General features: G+C 41.6%; 2 protein-coding genes across 2 annotated transcripts in view; one reads left to right on the top strand and one right to left on the bottom strand.

Moving 5' to 3' along the window:
• cacna2d4a (calcium channel, voltage-dependent, alpha 2/delta subunit 4a) overlaps positions 1-23,398 on the top strand; it is a 110,806-nt gene that overhangs the window by 23,343 nt on the left and 64,065 nt on the right. The window contains exons 17-28 of the mRNA XM_071201758.1: positions 78-152; positions 287-373; positions 477-548; positions 802-863; positions 1,091-1,158; positions 1,249-1,294; positions 1,514-1,611; positions 2,147-2,240; positions 2,355-2,447; positions 4,681-4,808; positions 5,785-5,898; positions 6,742-6,810. Of these exons, the coding sequence (XP_071057859.1) occupies positions 78-152; positions 287-373; positions 477-548; positions 802-863; positions 1,091-1,158; positions 1,249-1,294; positions 1,514-1,611; positions 2,147-2,240; positions 2,355-2,447; positions 4,681-4,808; positions 5,785-5,898; positions 6,742-6,810 (1,006 nt within the window). The remainder of the gene's footprint in view (positions 1-77; positions 153-286; positions 374-476; positions 549-801; positions 864-1,090; positions 1,159-1,248; positions 1,295-1,513; positions 1,612-2,146; positions 2,241-2,354; positions 2,448-4,680; positions 4,809-5,784; positions 5,899-6,741; positions 6,811-23,398) is intronic.
• lrtm2a (leucine-rich repeats and transmembrane domains 2a) overlaps positions 19,639-23,398 on the bottom strand; it is a 33,767-nt gene continuing 30,007 nt past the window's right edge. The window contains 1 exon segment of the mRNA XM_034074965.2: positions 19,639-21,602. Within this exon segment, the coding sequence (XP_033930856.1) occupies positions 21,106-21,602 (497 nt within the window). The 3' untranslated portion in view covers positions 19,639-21,105.

Raw genomic sequence — 23,398 nt, 5'->3', positions numbered from 1 at the left:
TGCACAATATGGTGTTAATGAATGCTTGGTAATGATCTGTGTTGTTGCGTCCTTATTTAATTTGTTTGTCTCTTTAGCTGGGTGTACATGGCTATGGCTACCTTATCACCAACAATGGCTACATCCTGTCTCATCCTGACCTACGACCTCTGGTACAGACAAAGATCATAATGTACAGCTGAGAAACTGCTGGAACTTTAAAATCCTGTGTGACATATGTTTTGCAATGACCAAACATAACATGGGATAGGTTACTAAAGATTTTACCTGTTTGTGTGTGTGACAGTATAAAGAGGGGAAGACGCTGAAGCCAAAACCCAATTATAACAGTGTTGATCTGGCAGAGGTGGAATGGGAAGACACAGAGGAGAAAGTGAGTAGCACTCTCTCACACACTCTCTTTTTTCAAATCTCTGTTTTGATATTCTTGTATGTTAATGTGAGTTGCGTTAAGTGCTAAGTGTGTCCTGTTTCAGCTGAGGACAGCCATGGTTAAAGGAGAAACTGGAACGTTGTCTTTAGACGTGAGAACTTCAGTGGATAAAGGAGTGAGTACCTATTTCTATGTGAGTGTATCTGTGTGTGTTAGGAGGAGAGCAACTGGAGCTGTTCGATCAGAGTTTAGCTTCTCCTCTCTTTTTTTTCCCTGTGGGATTTTATTGTCTTTTTGTCTTATCGAAGATTGATTTTATTTGATTGGAAAGTTCTACTCATCTACTTGTATTTTAGTATACAAACTCATCCTTTTTTCCATGTTCACTATTATTTTTCAAACTTGTGTCCTCTCTCTGTCTCTCAAAGACGAGGGTGATGTTCCTGAAGAATGATTACTTCCACACCGTCATCAATGAGACACCGTTCAGGTTTGTTGGATTGTTACCAACTTAACAGAATTGTGAAAGTGTTAGTTTTTAAATACCAACCATATTTAATGAAGCAACACCTCTACCTGTGTGAAATAATTAACAGCAAAAAAAACAAATTTCTGTGAGAAATATCTCTTCTGTTTTAATTTTCTTAAGCAACAAGGAAGTAATAGTGAGTAAAAGTATGATTACTCCTGTCAATAACAAAATACTATATTTGACAGTCTGGGTATCGTGCTGACCAGAGGATATGGAGAGTATATCTTCATCGGAAACGTCTCTGTTGAGGAGGGTCAGTCTTCCTTTCTGATTTAGTTTATTTGTATTTATGTCTGTGATCCTCACATTCACTCTCATGTCTGCTTTCTTTTTTCTGCTCCAGGTCTTCATGACTTACTGGCTCCAGACCTGACCATAGCCAGTGAATGGTGAGGACTGTATAACTTGCATACCATAGATATTATTTGATTTTAGCCTGTAGTTATATAAGTGGTTTTAGCTGTTCATGAAAATATGACCACAGTACATTTTTGTGATGTAGATACGTGTGTGTGTGTGTGTGTGTGTGTGTGTGTGTGTGTGTGTGTGTGTGTGTGTGTGTGTGTGTGTGTGTGTGTGTGTGTGTGTGCGCGCGCGCGCGCTTGCAGGACCTACTGTGAGACAGACATTGACCCGGCCCACCGTAAGCTGACCCAGCTGCAGGCTGTGGTGCGATACCTCACTGGCAAAGAACCTGATCTGGATTGTAGGTTGACATTTTAGCAAATCATATTTTATTGAGAAAACACTAAACATACTTTAACCCTCAAAATCAACCACTATTATAATCCTGTGTATTTACATGCACACCAGGATCAAAAGTCATTTGAACACTGAAATATCCTTAAACACATATTACTGATCTATGTCAGCCTTATGATCTTTTGAACAATTGTTTTATTTTCAAATCTACTTCAAATTAAGAAAAGGTTGTCACTATTGATTTAGAATTCAAACCAAACTATTTGTAGTGTACAAATACAGTGTACAGTGTGTTCAAGACAATTGAAATTAGTCTACTAAGCGCCTTTTTTAGAAGGTATGTGATTTCTTATTTTTACATAAACTGCACTTACAGGGATACACTAATTAGTTTTTTTTTTGGTAGTATTATGTTGGCTCCATTCAATGCCTAACATTTAATCTTTGTCTTACTCTTTCTTTTTTCTTATGCAGTTATTTTTATCTTTATTGATATTATTGTTGTTGATTTTGATCTTTGTCCTTTTCCTCCTCGACAGGTGATGTACAGTTGTTGCAGCAAACTCTTTTTGATGCTGTGGTCACGGCTCCTATGGAAGCCTACTGGACCGCTCTAATGCTGAACGCATCTGGGTAAATATAGACACAAATGTGTAAATAAATGAGGAGATAAGGCATGGACCCTTCCCCTTTATCTAGCTCCACCTCTTTTCTTACTCATATTCTCTCTTTTGCTCTCTCTTTCAGTATGGAGGAGGGTGTAGAAACAGCATTCATGGGGACCCGATCAGGCCTGATGAGATTCCAGAGATACGCTGGTGTTGAGAAAAGAGTTGGGAAGTAAGTAGGAAACATGAGGCCGATTTTAAATTAGTATGATCACATCAAATTACTCATACGATAAAGTCCACGTCCAAAAGGTTTGAATTTGGTTAAATAAGGCGCTAAAACTGCTCATATGAGAGTGATACTGATTAAAGAGCTGGATTGAAGCTGAAATTAAATCAAGGTTAGAGGTGGCCCTCTAGTGGTCAATGCAAGCTGGTTTTCAGTACAATCATGAGCTTTAGGCCCGATTCCAAAACTGCCCCCTACACCCGATCCCTACACACTTTCACTCCTTTTTCGTTTGCGTGGAAGGTCCGCCTCAGTATGTGCCGTTCCAAACAAACAAGTGGGGAGGGGGAGTGTTATCAAGCCCTCCAACAGCGAGTCTGCATCGGTCCTGACTTCACCTGCTGCACGACCTGACCGACCCACTGTTGTTTGTGTCCGTCATGAATAGAGTTGGTTATCGTTTGCAATATAACGATTCCGGTTCTGATTCCAGTTCTGCTTTTCGATTCTGGTTCTTTCGGTTCTTGATTTCGGTCTTTGAGAGGGTAAAAGATTTCACCGGGAAAAAATATATTATGAAAACATTTAGTCAAAACTGTATTCATATTTTCAAATCACTTAAAGGTCACATGTCATGGCCATTTCCACTGATCATATTCCATTGTTGAGGTCTACTAGAATAGATTTATACTGTGCAATTTTCCAAACTCACATTGGTTTCTCATACAGCATCTCTGTAAAGTATGTGTATTCACTCTCTCCACTAAACGGCTCGCTGCAGCTCTTGCCCCCCCCAGCCCAGTGTGCTCCGATTGGTCGGGACCAGTCGGGACGTTGTGAATCGCGCTGAGCTCCGTGGAGGTGGGATTTCCTTGTTTAGCGATACACAGCGAAACACAGCCAAACTCACCCTGAGCACACACAAAGTCACAGCCGAAGTCAAAACAATAAGTGTGGCTTGATATTTAGTAAGAAAAAGGTTGATAAACGCTGTGAGAATGGGTCTGCAGAGAGAATGTCCCGCGATCCCAACTGTCTGTTATCAGCCTGCAGCCAGGGAGGAGAGATCTGCAGAGCTGCATGCACTGAGTGTGTGTGAGGAAGTCCGTGGATTGGTCAATTTGGACCAATCAGCGGGGGCTTAACGTAACGTAACGGCTCCACGGATTGGTCCATTTCGTTCCGGGGACGACATGACATCATGATGTCCCCGGAAGAATCAAATGGATGATGACGTTTCACCAACGAGGCGTTTTGGGGAGGTATTTTCTGTGTTAGAGTTTTACTCGCTACAGGGTGCACTTTGAGGGTTTTGACTCTGCACACCGTTTACATGCATAAAAACCTTCATAACACACAAGGGGACGGGTGATAACCGGAAAAGCATGACATGTGACCTTTAATACTGTATAATTTGGTTGCTGTTATTGAATACAATGATATCAAAATCATCTCTCTTTGCATTCACAAGTTAGTTCTAAGTGGTGCAATCTGAGAATTGGCCCAGTCTCCTCTGATGCTACACTGCAACCTGCCTGTAAGACAGACTCCAACCACACAGTCTGTGTCCAACACATGTCCTGCAATACATCTGCTACAGCTGCCCAACTGCTTCACTGTTTGTAAAAGTAAATAAATAGTATTTTCATTTAAGAAATGTACTTTCTTTACCCTGCTTCATAAACAATACTGACATCACTCTGCTCCTCCGAGTCTGTCTCTCAGTCCGGGGATGTGAGGCCAGCGCACTGCGGGAACACAGACAGGGAGGCCGCTCCGCCTCCTGTTTCACAACTCTTATTAATCCCGGATGATTGTTATTTGTTCTTACTCCCAAAGTCGTTTGATTTTCACTTTAATTTTAATCAAAAAGATTTACAAAGAAAGTAGAAGAAGAAAAAAACAGCATTAAAGATTTTTTTTGTTTTATTTGAGTTCATATTTTTTGTCCAAGAGATGCTGATTGAAAACCTTGTTTTACGAAAAGTTACGGCACTTCCTGTTTCTGCCGGAGAGGGGAGTTTGTCTGAAAGCTTGCTGATGTATTTACCCCCTGAAAGAAGGGAGCCTTGTTCAGCTGTGAGTGTGACTTTTTGGAATTGGGCCATACTCACTTTTATTGCTATCCCCAATCTTTCTATTGACCTCTCTTTCCTATCCTCCATTTCAACCTTCTTTCTTTTCTTTTGTTGCCATAATTACTTTTTTACATAAGCATATTGTTATCTCTCCCCAGGTCTTTCCTGACCTCCACAGACAAGGAGAATATGTTCACGTTGGACCATTTCCCAGTGTGGTACCGCAGAGCATCCGAGAACCCAGCTGGACAGTTTCTGTACTACATGCCCAGACAGGAGACAAGAGGTAGTGGAGATAATCTTTACGTTGCAAATACACACACACATGCACACACACTCGGACACACAAAATAATCTCTTAGCTTTTTTTAAATCCAATTTTCTCAGCAATGTTCCGCAGGTTGAGCCGGATATTTTTCAGTGACAAGTTATTTCTCTACAGCCTCCAGTCCTCAGCAGCTCCTTTCTGTTTACTTTACTTTATATTTAAGTTGTTTGTATCCAACACATGTTTGAAAAACAGTCTTAAAGGATATTTTATTTAAATATATTCTCCACTATAGTCTTATTCTGAGAATTTTGCAAATTATCTCCAAATTGACAATGGTAACTGTCATCACACTTATCATCAAATCATACTAACACTTAACATCATCTGTAGATGCAGTCTATAAATTCAAGTCAGTCCAAAGTAGGGCTTTTAGCCTGACCCTGCTCTGCCTCTTGATTTCATTTTCCTATTTAGCTCTGCAAGATTCAAAAGTATTTTTAAAGTGCTTTATAAAACATGTTTTCTGCTTTAGGCAGGAACAACAGACACAGCATTTGGATGTGATCTTTAATAAATAGTACAGACCTAAAGTAAACTCAACAAATATTAGTCTGATAACTCTTCCTTTCCTAATGATACAGGGTGTGCGTACATATCCAGTGTGTCACCCTCTTAAATGTTTAATTACATTTGTTTAGTTCTATTCAAGGTTAGGTTTTTTTATGATTGTACCAATTCTATACAGCTGGATGTTCTCCATATACAGTATGGATTACTGTACAGTTATAGTTCAAATATACTGAACAATATAAAGAAATACGTACTATTTCTAAAGTTTTATGATGGCAATAAATGTTTTCATCATTAATACAATGAAACATTTCATAATTCTGCCATCATTTTAAACTCTGGCATTAAGTACAAATGTACACAACATGTCTTATAAATGTATATCTTTAGGTGGATTCTAGACATAGTCTGTTGTGTTCAGATATATTCAGGGGCTATGAGGCTGACTATAGCGCCACCTTCAGTGCAGAGGAGGTGGAGCTCCATGCGGAGGAGGGAGGGAGGAAACCAAGGGAGGCAGAAGTGGAGGAGGAGGGTAGAGGAAAACTTTACTTGTACTTGGCATGCGTCCTCTCTTTATCCATCCTCGTTCCTCACCTCTAATTTCAAAAGCATGACAAGTGCTTTGCTCTGTTTTCTGTTTCTCCTTTCTTCTATTTCTAGCTCTGCCCTATCTCTTATTCCTCCACATCCTTCTCTTTTTCTCTATCTCTCACTGCATGCAATTAAAGGATGGGAACCTCCTGAATATGAATTAAACATCTGCTTTCATAGAGTACATGGATTTATTACAGTGTTACTGTTACTAAAACATTCTACAACAGTTAATGGAACTAAAAAAAGCATCTCATCCAAGGATTTCTTAATTGTCATGAATGCATAGATGTGTTGTTCTAAAGGAGTGGATAGCTCTTAATATATAAACATGGGGCACTTATAAACACACAGTCTTTTGGTTATGAGTGTATTAGCTGATTAGCTCTCACACTAGTCTGTTGCATAACGCTTCAAAGCTTCTGTCTTGGTTTTATTAGCATCAGCTGGCATGACGACTGTGAATAGACACAGATGAATACATGGCCTGTGTCCACCTCGGACTGTTACCCACATATTTACGAAACAATGTACATATCTGTACTGACATTTCAGCTGCCACTATCACAGTAAGTGTCCAAAGACTTTCAAATGATGTATTCAGTGAGTTCATATTTCAGAAAGTTCCTTTTCAGCTCCTGTGCACGCATACACTCATGCATGTGTACATGGCTGGAAGGAATATGTGTGTGTTTGTAAATTGCATGCACACACCCATGTTTCTCCATGCATGTATGGATATCGCTCTGTAAATGATTGCTAATTGTGTTTGTTGCTCTACCAGCAGGGAGGATAGTGATCGCCACCACTTCTGTCACTGTGACGGTGGGCAAGAAGACTGCCATCGCTGGAGGTAGGATGATCATTTTATTTGTATACACTCTTCATTCCTCTGTTGCATCTCTCTTTCTCTCTCATTTTTAATATCAGTTGCAAATATCTTGCTGTTTCATCCGGTGTGTTTTTTTTGGGTTTCCACATGGCAAAACTGGCTGATTTGATAGTGACATTTGAAGATGTTCGTATTCATTTTCTGATTTGTCAGTATTGAATGTGCTGAGGAGGTTATTCCAAGTCAAACTAATGACAAACTTCGCATCTTTGGTTAACGTTTTGAACTTGTTTTATTCATAGTTTTGCATTTTGTGTTCTGTTCTACTTGTAGTTGTTCTGAATAAGATAACATTGTTTTTTGAAGACAAAAGGATGTTGTGAGTAGGGTTGGGTATCGTTTGAATTTCCACGATTCCGATTCCGATTCTACTTTTCGATTCCGGTTCTTAACGGTTCTCGATTCCGATTCTTTGAGGGGCAGGGTAAAAAAATGATACATGCTTCTTCCACCAAAAAAATTACATTTATTCGAGAAACTTTTACACAGGTTAGTTTAAAGTAATATTCACATTAATCAGTCTGTTTATATTCACTGCTATGTAATTTTAACCTGAGAACCCCTGAAGCTACAACAGTTCAACTTTTAAAAACAGTTCTTGTTGAGAAAAACAAGCATATCTGCCTTCTCAGGCATACCGGGAAGAAATGTTTGAACATTTTGAAGTAAAATGCTTCAATCTGGTGCACACGCAGAATTACTAGAGACTAGATCTAGGGGGTACAACTCCAAACACCCATATGAAAAAGATCGGTTTACATTTGAATAATTAAATAACAAATAGCCTACATGTAATGCATTTTATTTTTGTTGTTCATTCATATCTTATTTTACTATTTTATTTATGCATATTTTTTTATCTCTCCAGTTTAAAACGATATGTCTGGTTTACTGTCCTATAGTATACATTGGAATGATTTCAAACCTGTTTTATCCCAATAATTATAAAAGAGTGCCTTGGAAATATGTGTTTACATAAATTGTGATCAAAACGTTTGAGACCCACTGAGATAACTTAGACTAAAGTGAACTATCTAAACACTGAGAGTCCTTTACCTCACTGAGCTGAAGTTATCAGCCTCTCAGTCTGACTGGAGAGGACTCTCCCTCCACATCATTGTAGAAACATCTTCTTCTTCCGTAAGAGCAGCTAGCACCAGATGCTAATAACAACAGCGCCGGTTCCAGTGCACCCTCGTGAGCTGCGGTTGCCAGATAAGCCAACATCCCCCATTTTCATCACTTGCAGCACCCATCGTACAGGGCAAATGAAAAGTGTAACCGGGATGAAAAGGGTGTTACATTTACTTAATTATGAATGTTGTTACATCAAGGCCGAAAATTAGGATGAGCACCAACGGTCAAAACATTTATTTTTTCTCCCAGAGCTGTCAGCGCAGCGCCTCCACAGATCTGGCGCCCTAGGCGAACATTTATAATGCCAGTGCGACAGGCCGGCCCTGGTCTCAGGTTACGCTGTAGGAAATGTAGATACAACGCTACATTTCCCGCCCCGCTGCAGTCATGCAGTAGGCTACGGAGAGCGGCGAGAAACATTTCCTCAGGAATCGAAAAGCGGAACCGAAATTCACATTTCTAAATGATACCGTTGGAATCGAACTGTTGGAACCGGTTCCGAACCGGAACCGGTTCTCGGTATCCAACCCTAGTTGTGAGCCTTGTAAAATGTGTACAAGATGTGAAGATCCCCAACAAGTGAAACAATTGAGACATTGTGATTAGACTCCAGCATGGCCAATACTGGATTTCTAAGGCTACATTGATATGACACAGCGGCTGTCTTACTTTATGGTCTCAGGCTTTGTTTCAATGCTACCTGCTGTCATTTTGTATGTGTATTATTTTGCCTGGTAAGCCCATCTATGTCTGACACACTCATCAGTCATCATTATCTGATCGAGTCAAGAGCCTCTGGAACTGCATCCTGTGAGAACGTATGTGTGTGTGGCCTAGCAGTACTATACTTGTGGGGACCTAAATCTGTTTACACAGTCATGTGTGGGAACTCGCCTCCCTTATGGGGACAAAATGGAGGTCCCCATGAGGGGAATCATTCATTTTAGGGTGAAGACTTGGTTAGGTTTAGGGTAAGGTTAAGGGTTAGGGTTAGGCATGTATTGGTTATGGTTAAGGTTAGGATAAGTCTCCAGGAAATGCATGTAAGTCAATGTAATGTCCCCTGAAGTGATGTATACGTGTGTGTGTGTGTGTGTGTGTGTGTGTGTGTGTGTGTGTGTGTGTGTGTGTGTGTGTGTGTGTGTGTGTGTGTGTGTGTGTGTGTGTGTGTGTGTGTGCGTGCGTGCGTGTGTGTGTGTGTGTGTGTGTGTGTGTGTGTGTGTGTGTGTGTGTGTGCGCGCGCGCCGGCATTAGGTGTCTCATTATTCTGACAGACAGACAGGAAAACCCACTCGAACACACACACACACACTTATCTGTGTTTCCCAGCTCTCGTAGAAATGGTTTCAGGTGTGAAAATCGTGTTATTTTCGGAAATGGAGTAAGCAGGGAGAATTGAGAAAATTCTAGAGGTGTTTCTTTCTCTCTCTTAATCTCACTGCCTCTCATTCGTTCTGCTTCATTCTTTGTCTCTCGGTTGGTTTGGAAGAATTTTTGTGACAATATGCCAAATCTAGCGCTGTGCTTGGCCTACTGTACTCATCTAAAAACAGAATTTCCAGGAAATGTACTGTAGGGTGTAGTATAAGACATATTTTATCAAGAGTATACAACAAATGTGTGTAAATTCATAATTATTGATGTAAAGGGCAATATCTGTGTGCTGATGGATCCTCCTATGATGGTCTCTGGTCAATGGTTATCTATTATAATGTACATTTGTATTCTTTCCACCAGCTGTTTCACTTAAAAGACACCACAGAGGGAAAGGTGGTATCAATGTTTTATGGACTTGCTCTCTCTTACTTTCTTTAGCACATCCTTACACAAAGATACACCCTCGCATCCACACTACATGATGTGTTTCACACTTTGACACTCTCCATTACCCTGGTAAACTCTCACATACATCTCTCTTTTCTTCACTTCTCTCTTCCTTAGCTGTCAGATCTGTCTCCCTTTGCTACCTTACGCTTTCTTCTCCATCTCTCTCTACATTTTTTCATGTGTAGTTTTCCTTTTATTTAGTCCTTCGTTCACCTGTACTTTAGATCTGTTTCGTGCTGCATCTGTGTAGGCCCTCTCTCATGGAGGGTCACTTGGCTTCTGAACACAATGGGAATACTCCACACACACACACACACACACACACACACACACACACACACACACACACACACACACACACACACACCACACACACACACACACCACACACCACACACACACACACACCACACACACACACACACACACACACACACACACACACACACACACACACACACACACAAGTTTCTTTGTACATACTGTAAAATGTGAAAATGCTGTACACCATCAAATACTTTTTCAGTACAGATGCCACATCTTCAGTGTCTTGCTCAGGGACACGTCAGCAGCATTATTCAAGTCACATATGACTATCTATACTTGTAGGAACAAAGAATACTGTAGCTGTTGGTAGGTTAAATAACCAGACATTCAGTTTATGAATTCAGTTGTCACGATAGACAAATGTTGCTATTTTATGCAACAAAGCTTATGTGATGATGCGTTTCTGCTGAATGCAAATAAGAATTCCTTCTTGTGCATGGCCATAAGCAGCGGAAAAGGTTGTTATTCCATTTCTGGCCACTGAGTGTCAGTGTTTGTCTGGACAGAATCCTGTGTTTAGCTTTCAAGCTGATTCGGTGAATGATTTAATTTCTCCTCCTGTGATGAAGGCCAAGAATTAGCTTTTTTGGAGGCTGATCCCAAATCAGTCAACAGTGACAACAAAAACACTGTGTTTATACTTCTCTGAGGCTCAGCAATGGATTAGTATATCTCTGTGGCAGAAGTGACAGGCTGTATGTAAATAAAGCTTATACGCTCCTATTGACAGAGAAGCACAAAGAGAGGAAGAAAGAGAGATAAGTAGGTACATAATAGGCTCTGTGCACAAGATGGCGTCTATCAACTTCCGGTTTGAGTACAGAGTTTTGACAGTTTGACAGTTTGTTATGTCACACCGAGAGCAAGAATGAGCGGATTTCGGGGTAAAGAAAAGCGATTGGCCTTCCAGCGTGTAAGAAAGTTGGCACTACTACACTACTACGTGTGCCCCTTTGTACAAATTCGTCCTGTTATCAGAATACCTTTATTAGTCCCACAGAGGGGACATTTGCAGTGTTGAAGCAGGAAAGAGCAACAGACAGCTTAGTGTGGAATATCTTACATGCGTTAAAAAGTAATAAGTTATAATATAATAAACAATATGCTAAAAAAGTACTAAGTTATAATATAATAAACAATATGCTAAAAAAAAAAGCTAAAAAGTTACATAATTTTCAAAAATACAGATAAAAAACAAATCAAATCTACAAATCAAATCCTGTAGCAGTTCTTAGGATTTAGCAGCCCGGTATATATATTACAGTTATTAAAGAACTGCTAATCAATCCAGACCGAACCCTGTGTCCCATTATAAAATAAAAAATAATAATCTGATTCTGATGTAAATTAAAGTGGACCTATATATTGGAAAAACTATATTGTAGGGCCATACCTATACAAATATAGGTCTGTGAAGTTTTTTGCTTAAAATACCAAACAGTTCACCCATTTTAGCCATGCCTCATACTGCTCATACCCCTCTTGTGCAGCCCTTTTAGAGAAACGCGGATTGTGGGTCCTTAGCTTGAGAAAAAAAGTGGAGGCGGGGCTAATGCCTGATCAGAATTCTACCGGAGATAAAGTTAAATTCTGTTGTAATAAAACGCCATCCTGTTCTTATCCACATCAAGGATTATTTCTGAAACAGTATGGATCTCAAATGCTTTTTCTCTTGCGGGTTTATCACAAGGTGAGTTCCTTTTTTGATTTCCTGCTTTTTAAACACATGTGCTCTACAGTACAGGTTAGCTCTGAGTGTTAGCGAGTCTTGCTAATGTAACCAAAGACGAGATTACGTCCAAAACACGTTCAAAACGCCTCAGGCATTGTTTCTGATAGCAATTTTCTGTGGGTCCGCTGCCGATTTGACGTCAGATTGGCAGCAAATGTGTATCCGCTCATTGTACCCCTGTTTTTAAAAGATTTGGGTAAGGAGGAAAAGAGAGCAGGTTTTATTTTCTGACACTGCGTGAGTTCCCTGACGCACCGGGGACACATATTTATGTATAAAAGACATCACAAAGTGCATTTTGCATGATAGGTCCCCTTTAATGTATATTGTCTTGTGTCTCACGCGTTCTGAGAATGAACGTGCATATATTTACTTGTGTGCGCGAGTGTCACACGCATTTAAGTTAACCACAAGTTTACCTTGACTTTCTAATGCTTCTAATGCCATTTTTGCCGAGGTTCAAGGCATTGGCTACAGACAAACAGTGCCATTTCTCCCACTAGTTCAAGCCGTGTGTGTGTGTGTGTGTGTGTGTGTGTGTGTGGTGTGTGTGTGTGTGTGTGTGGTGTGTGTGTGTGTGTGTGTGTGTGTGTGTGTGTGTGTGTGTGGTGTGGTGTGTGTGTGTGTGTGTGTGTGTGGTGTGTGTGTGTGTGTGTGTGTGTGTGTGTGTGTGTGTGGTGTGTGTGTGTGTGTGTGTGTGTGTGTGTGTGTGTGTATGTATTGAATGTATTGAATGTCTGTGTGGGGCACCGTTTACTGACAGGCAAGTGCTTGGAACAGAAGGGGGCCCCCAAATAAGGTAGATTAATCCAATCCAATCCAACTTTATTTATATAGCACTTTAAAACCTCCTGACCAAAGTACATGCATAGCGCGCCGAAACTGCTTCTTAATTTCAGTTTCGTTGCTCCGCTCCGGGGGTGTGGGGGGGACTTTACTGGCATTGATCTGGACCATTGACCTTTTATAAAATTCACAAGTGGACCTTTAACAAAAAAGTTTGAGTACCCCTGATCTATACGCTATCTATCGCTCTTCCCTCTACCGCTCTACCGCTCTACTGTAGACCGGAAGTTTACAACCGCACACCCAGCCGCCGGAAGTTGATAGACGCCATCTTGTGCAACTAGCCCATAAAAACACAGGGAGAAGTCAGGGAAAAAATAAGAGACAGACAGAGATATTTGACATGGGGGAGGAGGAGAGGGAGTGAAAAAAGAGGATAAAAAGGAGGAAGGTGAAAAAATGAAAAGAAGACACAAAAGACCAGACATAGCAAAGGATATAGAGGGCAGAAATGAGAAAGAAAGAAGGTGAAAAGACCAAAGAAATGATGAGAAAAGAGGCAAAATGAGATAAGAAGAGTCTACAGAGGAGCTGTTATCATTACTTTGTATTTAGTAAACCTCTGCTATTATTTCTATCTGCTAACATCACATTTCCTGGCTCTCTCTCTTACCAAAAACTGTTATTTATAAATATGTAGTTTTCCTCTATTTTGGACAAGAAAGGCCCCTATCATTGACATTTGTGTTGGACAAATAATAATCACACTTAAATGTAATAAATAATGTTATCCTTTGCAATTGTAAAATGCAATGTAATGTAATTAGGGCCCGACGGCATCCTAGCACGAAGTGCGAGGAACCGATTGTTATTGGTGGTATTATTATTATAGTGCTAGCGTTTCCTCTTTTTGAGGTCTTTAGGATGCTTCAAAAGTTGTATAATTTTGCACGGACGCCAGGACCGGTGAAAAATTCAATATTCTGGAGTCAATGGGTTAAATATTCCAACCTGCCCACCTATCAAAATCCCATTTCGGAATAAATGTACAAAGTCACACCGTAACTCAGAATGACCTGACATTTTGCACACATATGCGGGTGGACCTGCTCTACAAATAATCCTCTTGGAACCCTAAGCTCCGCCTACATTTTTAAAAATTTAAATTAGCATAATGTTCAAAACAGTTAAATATTCACTTAAATTTCAATTTTCAGTTTTTCAACACCAAACTTCGTATACAGCATCGGTGGAGGGTCAGACACATTACCGTAGAAAATGAGCATGTTAGGACGATAAATATTGCCGCCGTCAATCAAAAAGGCGGGGTTTAGAAAGAAATGCTCATAACTCATCAACAATGTATCCAAACATCACAGATTTTGGTAGATAGGTTCAGTCTGTCTTGGGGGATAGGCACACCAAAGCATTTTCATTTTGGACTATAGGGGGTGCTAAAAACAGCACCAATTTATAACTCAAGAGCGGATGGACACTTTTTTTTTTAAAGTGTCGCAACAAATTCAGAATGTGGGCGTGGCCTATAATTATTTTTTAAATTGCGATAGCATAAAATGAGCTTCGGACGCAAAACTTGGGACACACGTCAGAGCCCACGACCTTTTCGAGAATGTAAAAAAGAAAACGTAATTTCTCTAAAAAACTGCTCACTAGCGCCCCCTATTGTGTGGTTGTCACATATAGTTTCTCAGAACTTAACGAATTTTGGCACAGACATTCCTCATGGAATTGCGGACATATTTGTAAATAGATTCCATTAGCCCCGCCCCCAGAGAAGTCGGCCATTTTCAAAGATGTGCGTTTTTCATGCATTTTAAGCACATTCTTGCAAACTCCTCCTAGGGGAATGATCGAAAAAATTCCAATCAGCACAAGTTAGCCCCTATCCAATATGATGCTAATTGTGAGAACATTTTTGATAGCTCAATTGTGGAGGTCGTAAGCTTAACAAGCGAATACACCATTTTTGACGATTTACATGTCGCAAATACTCCCAACAACTACTTGGATATAGTTATTCCGATATTCACGAAACGCTGCATACATATTTCTATTATGATTGCACACATATTTCAAATTGCCTTCCATTAGCCCCGCCCCCCACAAAGTCGGCCATTTTTAAAAATTTGCGTTTTTCAGCCATTTTAAGCACATTCTTGCAAACTCCTCCTCGGGGAATGATCGGAAAAAATTCCAATGCAGGACAGGTTCAGCCCCTGGCCAATGTCATGAAGAATTGCGGATTACATTTTTGATAAATCAATCGTGGAGGTCGTAAGCTAACAGTCGGAACTACACCCATTTTTGACGATTTACATGTCGCCAAATGACTCCAAACTACTCGGATATAGTTGTTTCCAGATATTCACTTAAACGCTAGATACCACATTGCTATTATGATTGCACACATATTTCAAATTTGCTTTTATTAGCCCCGCCCTCCAGAAAGTGGGCCATTTTACAAAATGTGCAGCTGTTCTCACTGTAAACATCGCCTCACATGAAAGCAGTTTTATGATAGATAGCCTAACATCAGAGGAGATGTGATCAGTGAGTAAACAAACGATAAAGGGCAGAAAGTCTGATGCACATTTGATCATCTTAAATAACTTATAATCACAACGGAAACAACACTGTTGGCTGAAATCGACTCCGGAGAATACATCAGTGTAACCTTGGTTATAGCTCCTCCAGAGAGACTCCTCTCTCCTCTAAATCAGTGTATCCTCGGTTACGGCTCCTCCAGACAGCCTCCTCGATAATCGATCCTCGATAATCGATCCTCGACGACCCTTTAGAGAAATTAGTTTTCCTTCGGGACGGCGTGCCGACATCCGTTTCCGGGTCGCTGCTGGAGGACCTGGGAGTCTGGGACACGAAAATAGAGAAATGACAACGGTCATTTCCGAGGACTTGCGCGCGTCTGCTTGAAGCGGGACGGACCGGCTGCCCCCCCCGACAGGCGCACGACGCGAGGGCCCGCTCATCACTGCGGCGCACATGTGCGACCGCAGTTTTTAATTAATATATTTCTGAAACACACATTAAGGATTTGGCTGGTTCATCTATTGACCCAATAACCTCTTTAAATATAGTATGAACTCATGTAAGGCATAGGTAGTTGTAGTCTTTCAAAGCTTGTCAGTGATCCGGATTACATTTGTCATGAGTGTGATATGTCTTTATTTAAATCAATGCATATTGACCAGGAAATGCTTCATCACCATCCACCATCACCATCATATCATCATTGTCGTAACCACAATCATCAAAATAACACAACACACCATAGATTTTCAGGCAATATAGTCTTTGAGGCCCTTAGTCATTATGGCTGCTGCAGCTTTACGTAACAAACTATGATTTATAATTCTTAACACACACAGGCTATAGGAACAGGTTTCAGCTAGCTAAGATACTTAGCTACCAACAACACAAGACCTGCAGACCAGGAGGTGAGAGGACACTGTTTCTGTGTTCGTAGAAAAAGTTTAGCCATTAAGTTCTTTAAAGAGCCTGTGACACGAGTTTCCCCCATCATCCAAACCCATCAATTTGTGTAAATATTGTCCCCTTGAAAACCGTTACTGAACTGATTTTGGATATTTGTACTTTGATAACCATTAATCTGCCCTTCAATGTTGACCATTTTCTGGATCTTCTCGGGGATTCTTCAAGTCCCGCCAAATTATGTGTGACGTCATTGCGGGCACAGCGCTCCAGCTGCACCGTCCAGGATCCCAGCATCTGCATGTAAACGCACGACGGCGCACACAGCAGCAAGCTCAGACAGCGATGACAGTTTAATGTTGAACGTGTCTGAGAGCTCATATGAGGCTGAAGGATCGGTTTATGTTGAATCTATTAGAAGTTTAGGAATGAGGTGCGTCAATATGGGCGATCATACGGTCATGTAGCCAGTGGCTGGAATGGGACTAAAAATCATCCCGGGGACTCTCGACCGGCCCACTTCGGTACCGCTAGTAAATTGTCAACGGGGGGAGTGGGGACTGTAAGGGGCGGCGGGTGCTGTAGATAGTAAATGTAAATATGTAAATATTTGTGTCACTGCATCCTGGTAAATACAAATATAATGTATAATGTCTGTGTCTTTGACATTAGCGCTGCTAGCCACCGTGCCCTGTACTACGAAGCCAGTTCAACAGACCCTGGATATGTTTGAGTAACAAACAAAACTAACAACAACAAACTAACAACGAGATCTCGCTAAGCGGTCCTACGACGCTGGTTATCAACTCGGTAAATCAAGCCAGGGTTTCTCTCTCCAGCTGAGAGCGCGTTCACGTCTAAGACACGAGTGGATCTGACTTTAATTACATTTGACTCGAGGTTTCGTCAACATAATGTGTTGCTTAAAATAATACTTCTGCATACAGTCTGTGACACTGTAAGTGTTGCACGGCCAGATACGGCTCTGCTGACTCAGATAAGGAAATATATGATATATCATGATATTATATGATCGATGATCTGATTGGATGATTGTAATATGAATGATAAGTGCGGACACGTCGGCGTCTTCTCTGCATACGGCAGTTTACATTTCCTTTTATCCTGTAATATGACTTGAGAGATTTAAACTCCGCACACTGAGTTGATCTCTTTTCTATAGATGCCGGAGGCGGGCAGCGTCAGGTAAAAAAAGTTATTTAGCCTTCCCAAACCTGAGCCTCACACGCCGCCTATGGGGATGTGCTAGTTACTTATCCGACCGGCCCACTTCGGTACCGGCCCACTCGGGATTCGTCCCGATGGCCAGTCCGCCACTGCACCCAGCCCACGTAAACTGTCAACGGGGGAGCCTCGCTGCGGGGAAACGGTGTGGACCTAGTGTCCCGATCGGAGTGGGAATAATAATAATAATCCGTTGCATTTTATCCATTAATTTCCCCAACATTGTGGTAAAAAACCACACGTTTAATCCATGTTGTTGGTGTACTACAAAAAGCATCGGTTTGTTTTCCTCATCAGGAAATGCAGACCGGGCACAAACAAACGATTTTTAATCATCATCCTCACGATCATATTAATGTATCATATGTTCGCCGAATTGACATGAAAGCACTAATAAATGTAGTTTCATCCACTTGAGTTTACAACTACAAAAATAATCGATTTGTTTTTATATCACATCCGACAGGAGGAAATTCAGCAGCTCTCACTACCGATTTTTAATTTGTAATCATCATGTTCACATTTATGTTTATGTTCGCCGAATTGACATGAAAGCACTGACAAATATGAATATACTGTAGTCAACTTCATTAAAACGTTATTAACGTGCCTAAACTCAGTAATTCACCATTTCTACGCATGACAACACACTTTTCCGTGTTTGGCTCTCTCGCCGCCACAGTGAAGCGTTCCCGCATTGACGTCACTTCCGGCTTCCCCCAAAACTTCAAAATGAGTCGAAGGAATTTCCCCGCGATGTTCGAAATTATTGATATTTAACGGAACGGTATCGCTTTTTCTTTTTTAAACTGACGGTTCGAGATGACTAGTAGCCCAATATTTCATTGCCCACAACAGTTGTTGGGATGCTGTCACAGGCTCTTTAAGTTACTGCCCTACAGAGTGGATGCATGCCATAATACATTTTCCAGAAGATACCGATTGTAGTCTAAGTCTATAACTAACATATTTTCACCTCCTTGTCTCTTTCTATTTCTTTAAATTAGTGATGTTGATCATTGTTGCTAAAGTGCACCAGGATTTGATTTGCAATGCACTTTGTGTGCATCTTGACCTCAAACCGCTTCTATCTCCTACAAACCACTTTTATATGCGAATCATCTGAATACAGGACGTTTTGTAACGTTGCAGACTTGGCTTTTTAAATATTAAACGAGGACCATAACTTTTTTCGCTACAACTTTTTCCCCTTGGGTTAGTTCAAATATCTTTACAAAAGCTTTACTAAACAGTTCATCATGTTTGATTTCCAGTAGGTCCCATAATGAAATGTTATTTGTAGGAGAGGAAGTTAGTCCAAGTTGGTGGTATAATATAATAGGGTCCATAACTTTATGCTTAATATCGTCCTTAATCAATGGCCAAACTCTTTCTATGCCTCTTGCAGAAACTTCACCAGCTACGGAACACAAATGAATGAACACAACAACAAAACCATACATTACAGAGATATTTAAACCTAAAACAAAACATAGAAGTCATTAAAACAACAATAGACATACATCATGAATTGATACAGAAAACCATAATCAGTTACAACAAAAACATTTGGGGGTATCGTTGGGCCAACACACCATATTAGAGACTCAAATAATAATATTGATATGCTTCATACCAAGGTATAAGATAACACACTATTAATATAGTTGTATTTCCAGCCAATTAGAAATTGTGAGGGAACAATAGTTTGACTGTAGGGGAGCAATATGCAATGAAAGCTAGATGTTTGAGGATGTTTCACTACAGACGCAAATGTATACACTAACCATAAATACATATGACTATAAATATTTCATGTCATTACTAAAGATAATTACGAAAAAACCATGTAAAGCAAATAAACTAGCATTTTTTGTGAATTAGCTGAGAGAGAGTCCAATCCCACGGATTCCTCTTGAGTGAGTTATCATAACTAAGATTTAGAAGGACTTTTGGTGGTGACAACATTTGTATGTTATGGTGACAACTTCCATTGCACATTGCAGACCTTTGAGGAAAAACGTAAGGACAACAATATGGGAGGATGGATGAAATGAAAAGAAGGAGATGGAAGTATTTTAGGAAGTGTGAAATACTTTCCATAAATAGCACTGGATAGAAAGATGGATGGAGAGATAAAATGATGAGAAAGTGGGGGAGGAGGGGGACAAATAGCAGCGTCTTTTTGTTTAATCCCTTGTTCATTATAATCCCTCTGGGCAAATCATCCCTTTTTAGAAAAGAAGAGCGGGGTGGGGGGGAGGGAGGCCAGAGGGGATCAAATAAGGGAAATAAAGTGCAGGAGTCTGACGTTTGTAGTCCTTAGATGTTTTGTAGTCCTTGTCAGGAGACAGGGTTCTCTGAGATAGTGCTTCCGTGCCATAGTAGCAAACGTTCACCTCTGGCGGGTGAAATCAGTCTGAAAATGAGCTCTAATCAAAGAATATTTGTTTTAAAGCAAAGTCTGTGGTCCTTATAATCTCCAAAAAACGTCATTACAACAGCTGTGTATACTTTTCTGAACCAGCCTCAAAGTAATACCGGAAAAGGCTTATGATCCCTCCAGATATTAACAAGCATCAAATAAGCATGAGCCTTATTCTGAACAAAAGTGACCGATACAGCAAAGTCCAGTTTAATGTTTTGATCCCCTTTGAACCCTTGATAAGATTCATTATGGAATCTCATACACACCTCAAGTTTGTGACACCTGAAGGTTATTGGTCCACAGAAGATCCAGAGAGAAACAGATCTGGTCCGAATAGGAGGGAGGATGTCCGTTGTGTGACCTTATGTAATCGAAAGGTCTGGCAGTCGTGAGTAATCATTTTGTCGAACCAAATGTGTTCCACATTGAACATCCCTAACAAGTCTGAAGAGACACGATCCTCAGGAGACTCTGTTTGATTTCCTATCAACATATAATCTGTATCCCCAGTATTCTCTCTGGAACAAAGCGCTACATAGCGTAGACATAAATGACATCTCTTTGTGTTTTATCCAATACGTTTCCCTCATTTCCTCAAACACTGTTTATTTGGGCCTTGGAGGTCCAAGGGAACATCAGAGCAGCATTTGGCCAGATGAGGGTGAAGGGATCTGGGCTGGGGTCCTGGTTTCTTGGAGGAAAAACTGTCTTAGGAGAGGTTGAGGAGGAGAAAACTGCAAACAAAACTAAAGACGGGCACTACCTAATACTAAAAGTTTTTATCACGGTTGTGAATAAACACCATAAATACTGTATATCCCTGAAAATTCAATCCAATTTCACAAATGCTGTTCCCCACAAGGGTCTTGTAATAGCTTATAGGATATGGTTCATACTGGAGAGAGATTGCTGAATCCTTTTTCTATCAGCTGATATATATTGGTAAATTCAGCAACAGCCAAGAGCAGCTGTAGGTGGTTGGTAGGCGAGTTGGAGGGATGTTCGATAGCAAATACTGCAGTGAGAATGGGTCTGAAAGGAAGAGAAAATCAGGGAACACATAAGGTGTGTGTATGTGAGTTGTTAGAGAGAGGTTCAGAGAGGGAGAACGCTAAAAATAGAAAGAGGACAAAGCAAAGGAAGTGAAAAAAAAGTGTTGGTTTTGTTCGTCAGTGGGAGAGATACCATAACTGTACGTGTGCATAAAACCAGCTTGTCCATCTCTCTCCTCTTCGAGCCCTTTTTAAATGTCACCCTTCCAACCTTCATCCTTTGACACGCCAGCCCTCCCCCCGTCACTCGTCTACGCCACAGAGGAAATCTGTTTGTCCTCCCTATCATCCCCCTCTCCATCTCCGTCTCCCATCAGTGGCTGCCTCTTCTTCAGCTCTCTCTGGTACTTGGCCATCAGCGAGGCATAGATGCAGCCGTAAGCCGCCGCTGCAACCATCATGATGCAAACGATGCCGCAGACTACACCTGCAATCACCACAGTGCCGATAGCGCGCCGCACGCTCACGGGTCGGTACCGGGTGCGGACACATTCCGACGACGCCTCTCCGCCTCTCGTGTTGGAAGAGGAGTCATCAGTTTTGTCAGTAATTGGTGTTGCCCCGCTGGGGTTAAGAGCGTTCTTGCTGCAGGGAGGAACTCCTTGTCCTGAACGAGAACCCTCACCTCCTCCCCCGTTCTCATCGTCGAGTTGGAGGCAGTAGTTGAACATTTCCACCGGCACGCCGCGGATGTCTCGTCCACGCAGATCCTTCGGTAGCGTGCACTCCACCGCATCCACCTTCCCCCCTGAAGGAGAGGGAGAGAAAGGGCAGGGGCAAGAGGACAGGGAGAGGTCATTTAATAAATGCGTTATGCCTGTGAAGCACTACCAATTAACTGAGAGAGGGAAAGATAGAGAGCGGGGTGGTTGCGCCAACAATGGGATGAGTCATACATCACTTTAACACACACACTCAGTTAGCTGTGCCCTCCACACTAAGTTGGAGATAGCCTCGACTAAGCTCTTCTATAATTCATGAGATGACATGCCTAGTTTCAGCAGAAGAGAGAAATATCTGAGTCACTAATTCCCACAAGAGGCAGGATGTTGGGGGATCTACTTTGTTATCATCACATGCTGCATTCGTCTCTCTACAAATGATTCCAACTGACGTTGCATGTTAGGCTGCGGCCACACGAGGACGAAAACGGTCGTTTGCGTTACTGTTTAGTGTCATATAGACCGTTTGGCCACACGAGGACGACCGAATACGGCACTAAACGACTGAGGAAACGATAACGGGTCCCAAGGTGGATAGAACGGCATACGCAACTCTCTGGGGGTCAAACGGCTCCGTGTGTGCGCCCTATCCGAACATTTTCAGATCACTGATAGTGATTGCGCAATAGCCCCGCCTCTCCCCACCTCTTCTGCTCACCTCCGCTTACCCCGCGCCATTGCTGAAGTGTTTCGCCACCAACAACAACAACAATGGCGGATCGCAGAGTTGCTATCGTGCTCCGGACGCTATTGACCATGCTACAGTTGTTTGTGCAACATCTACAGCAATAATGATGAGGCAATAGCCCCGCCTCTCCCCACCTCTGCTGCTCACCCCCGCGTCAAAGTAAACTGCACTGCAACTGCCAACTGTTTTAAAGCTCAATAAATAACAAAGAAGACCTTTGACCGGCACTTTTATAATTTTGTCCGGAAGATTTAAACTTTAATACACGTTGACTGGCGAAAAACTCTGCCCGGTTCCCTCGGCCCCCACCGCGGAGAATAAACAGAAGGGCAACCATGACAACCATGCTTCTTCGCTGCTTTTGTGGAGGAAGTTACAGCGCCACGTACAGGAGTGCATATGTACTGCAGCTTCTCCAGCGGTTGGAGCGAAACTGGAGCGGTCTCGTGTGGGCAGACACTATCCAGATAACTTGCGTGTGGACGGAAGCTTGTTTGCGATTGCGTTTGCGTGAATCCTATGCATTTAGCCGTTTTCGTCCTCGTGTGGCCGCAGCCTTAGAAAGCCATTGATCTGGGCCCTCAGATATGTAAAGCTGCGATCAATGAGATAAAGGTGGAAGATAAAAGAATGAGGAAAGTGGCATTTCACCCCCTGATGCTTTATCTTGGCTAGTGACAAAAGAATCCCCTCTGCAAACAGAGTTCTCTCTCCAAATATCCTCACCCTGTGTGCTTAAAGTGATTCGGAGGAGATAAAAGTCAACACAAGCTGCTGTCGCACAGCATTTCACACTTGTTTGGTGCTTTGTCTTACTTTCTTAAACAAACATCGTGCATCGTCTACCCTTTGAGCAGCCACTGTCATGCTTTCATGTTTCACTATGAAATGTCTTCTTGTAATTTTCTCTGCTGCTTGGATGATTATTAAATGATCAAGTCTGCTGTTAGCCAGTCTCTGTCTGAGCTGCTCTGAGCAGAATAGAGCAGAACCAAGCATATAGGAGAATGGAGCAGGAAAGAGATGCTTCATTAGCGGGGCAGCTGAGGCCCGAGGCACTGAGGTGAATGTCGATTTTTAGAGAGCAGCTGTGGTTATCTGATGTATTAACAGCCTTTCGGAGACACGTGGACA

This window comes from Pseudochaenichthys georgianus, chromosome 23 (genome assembly GCF_902827115.2).
Source record: "Pseudochaenichthys georgianus chromosome 23, fPseGeo1.2, whole genome shotgun sequence".
NCBI classification, from domain to species: domain Eukaryota; kingdom Metazoa; phylum Chordata; class Actinopteri; order Perciformes; family Channichthyidae; genus Pseudochaenichthys; species Pseudochaenichthys georgianus.
This window is presented reverse-complemented; position numbering and strand designations above follow the sequence as displayed.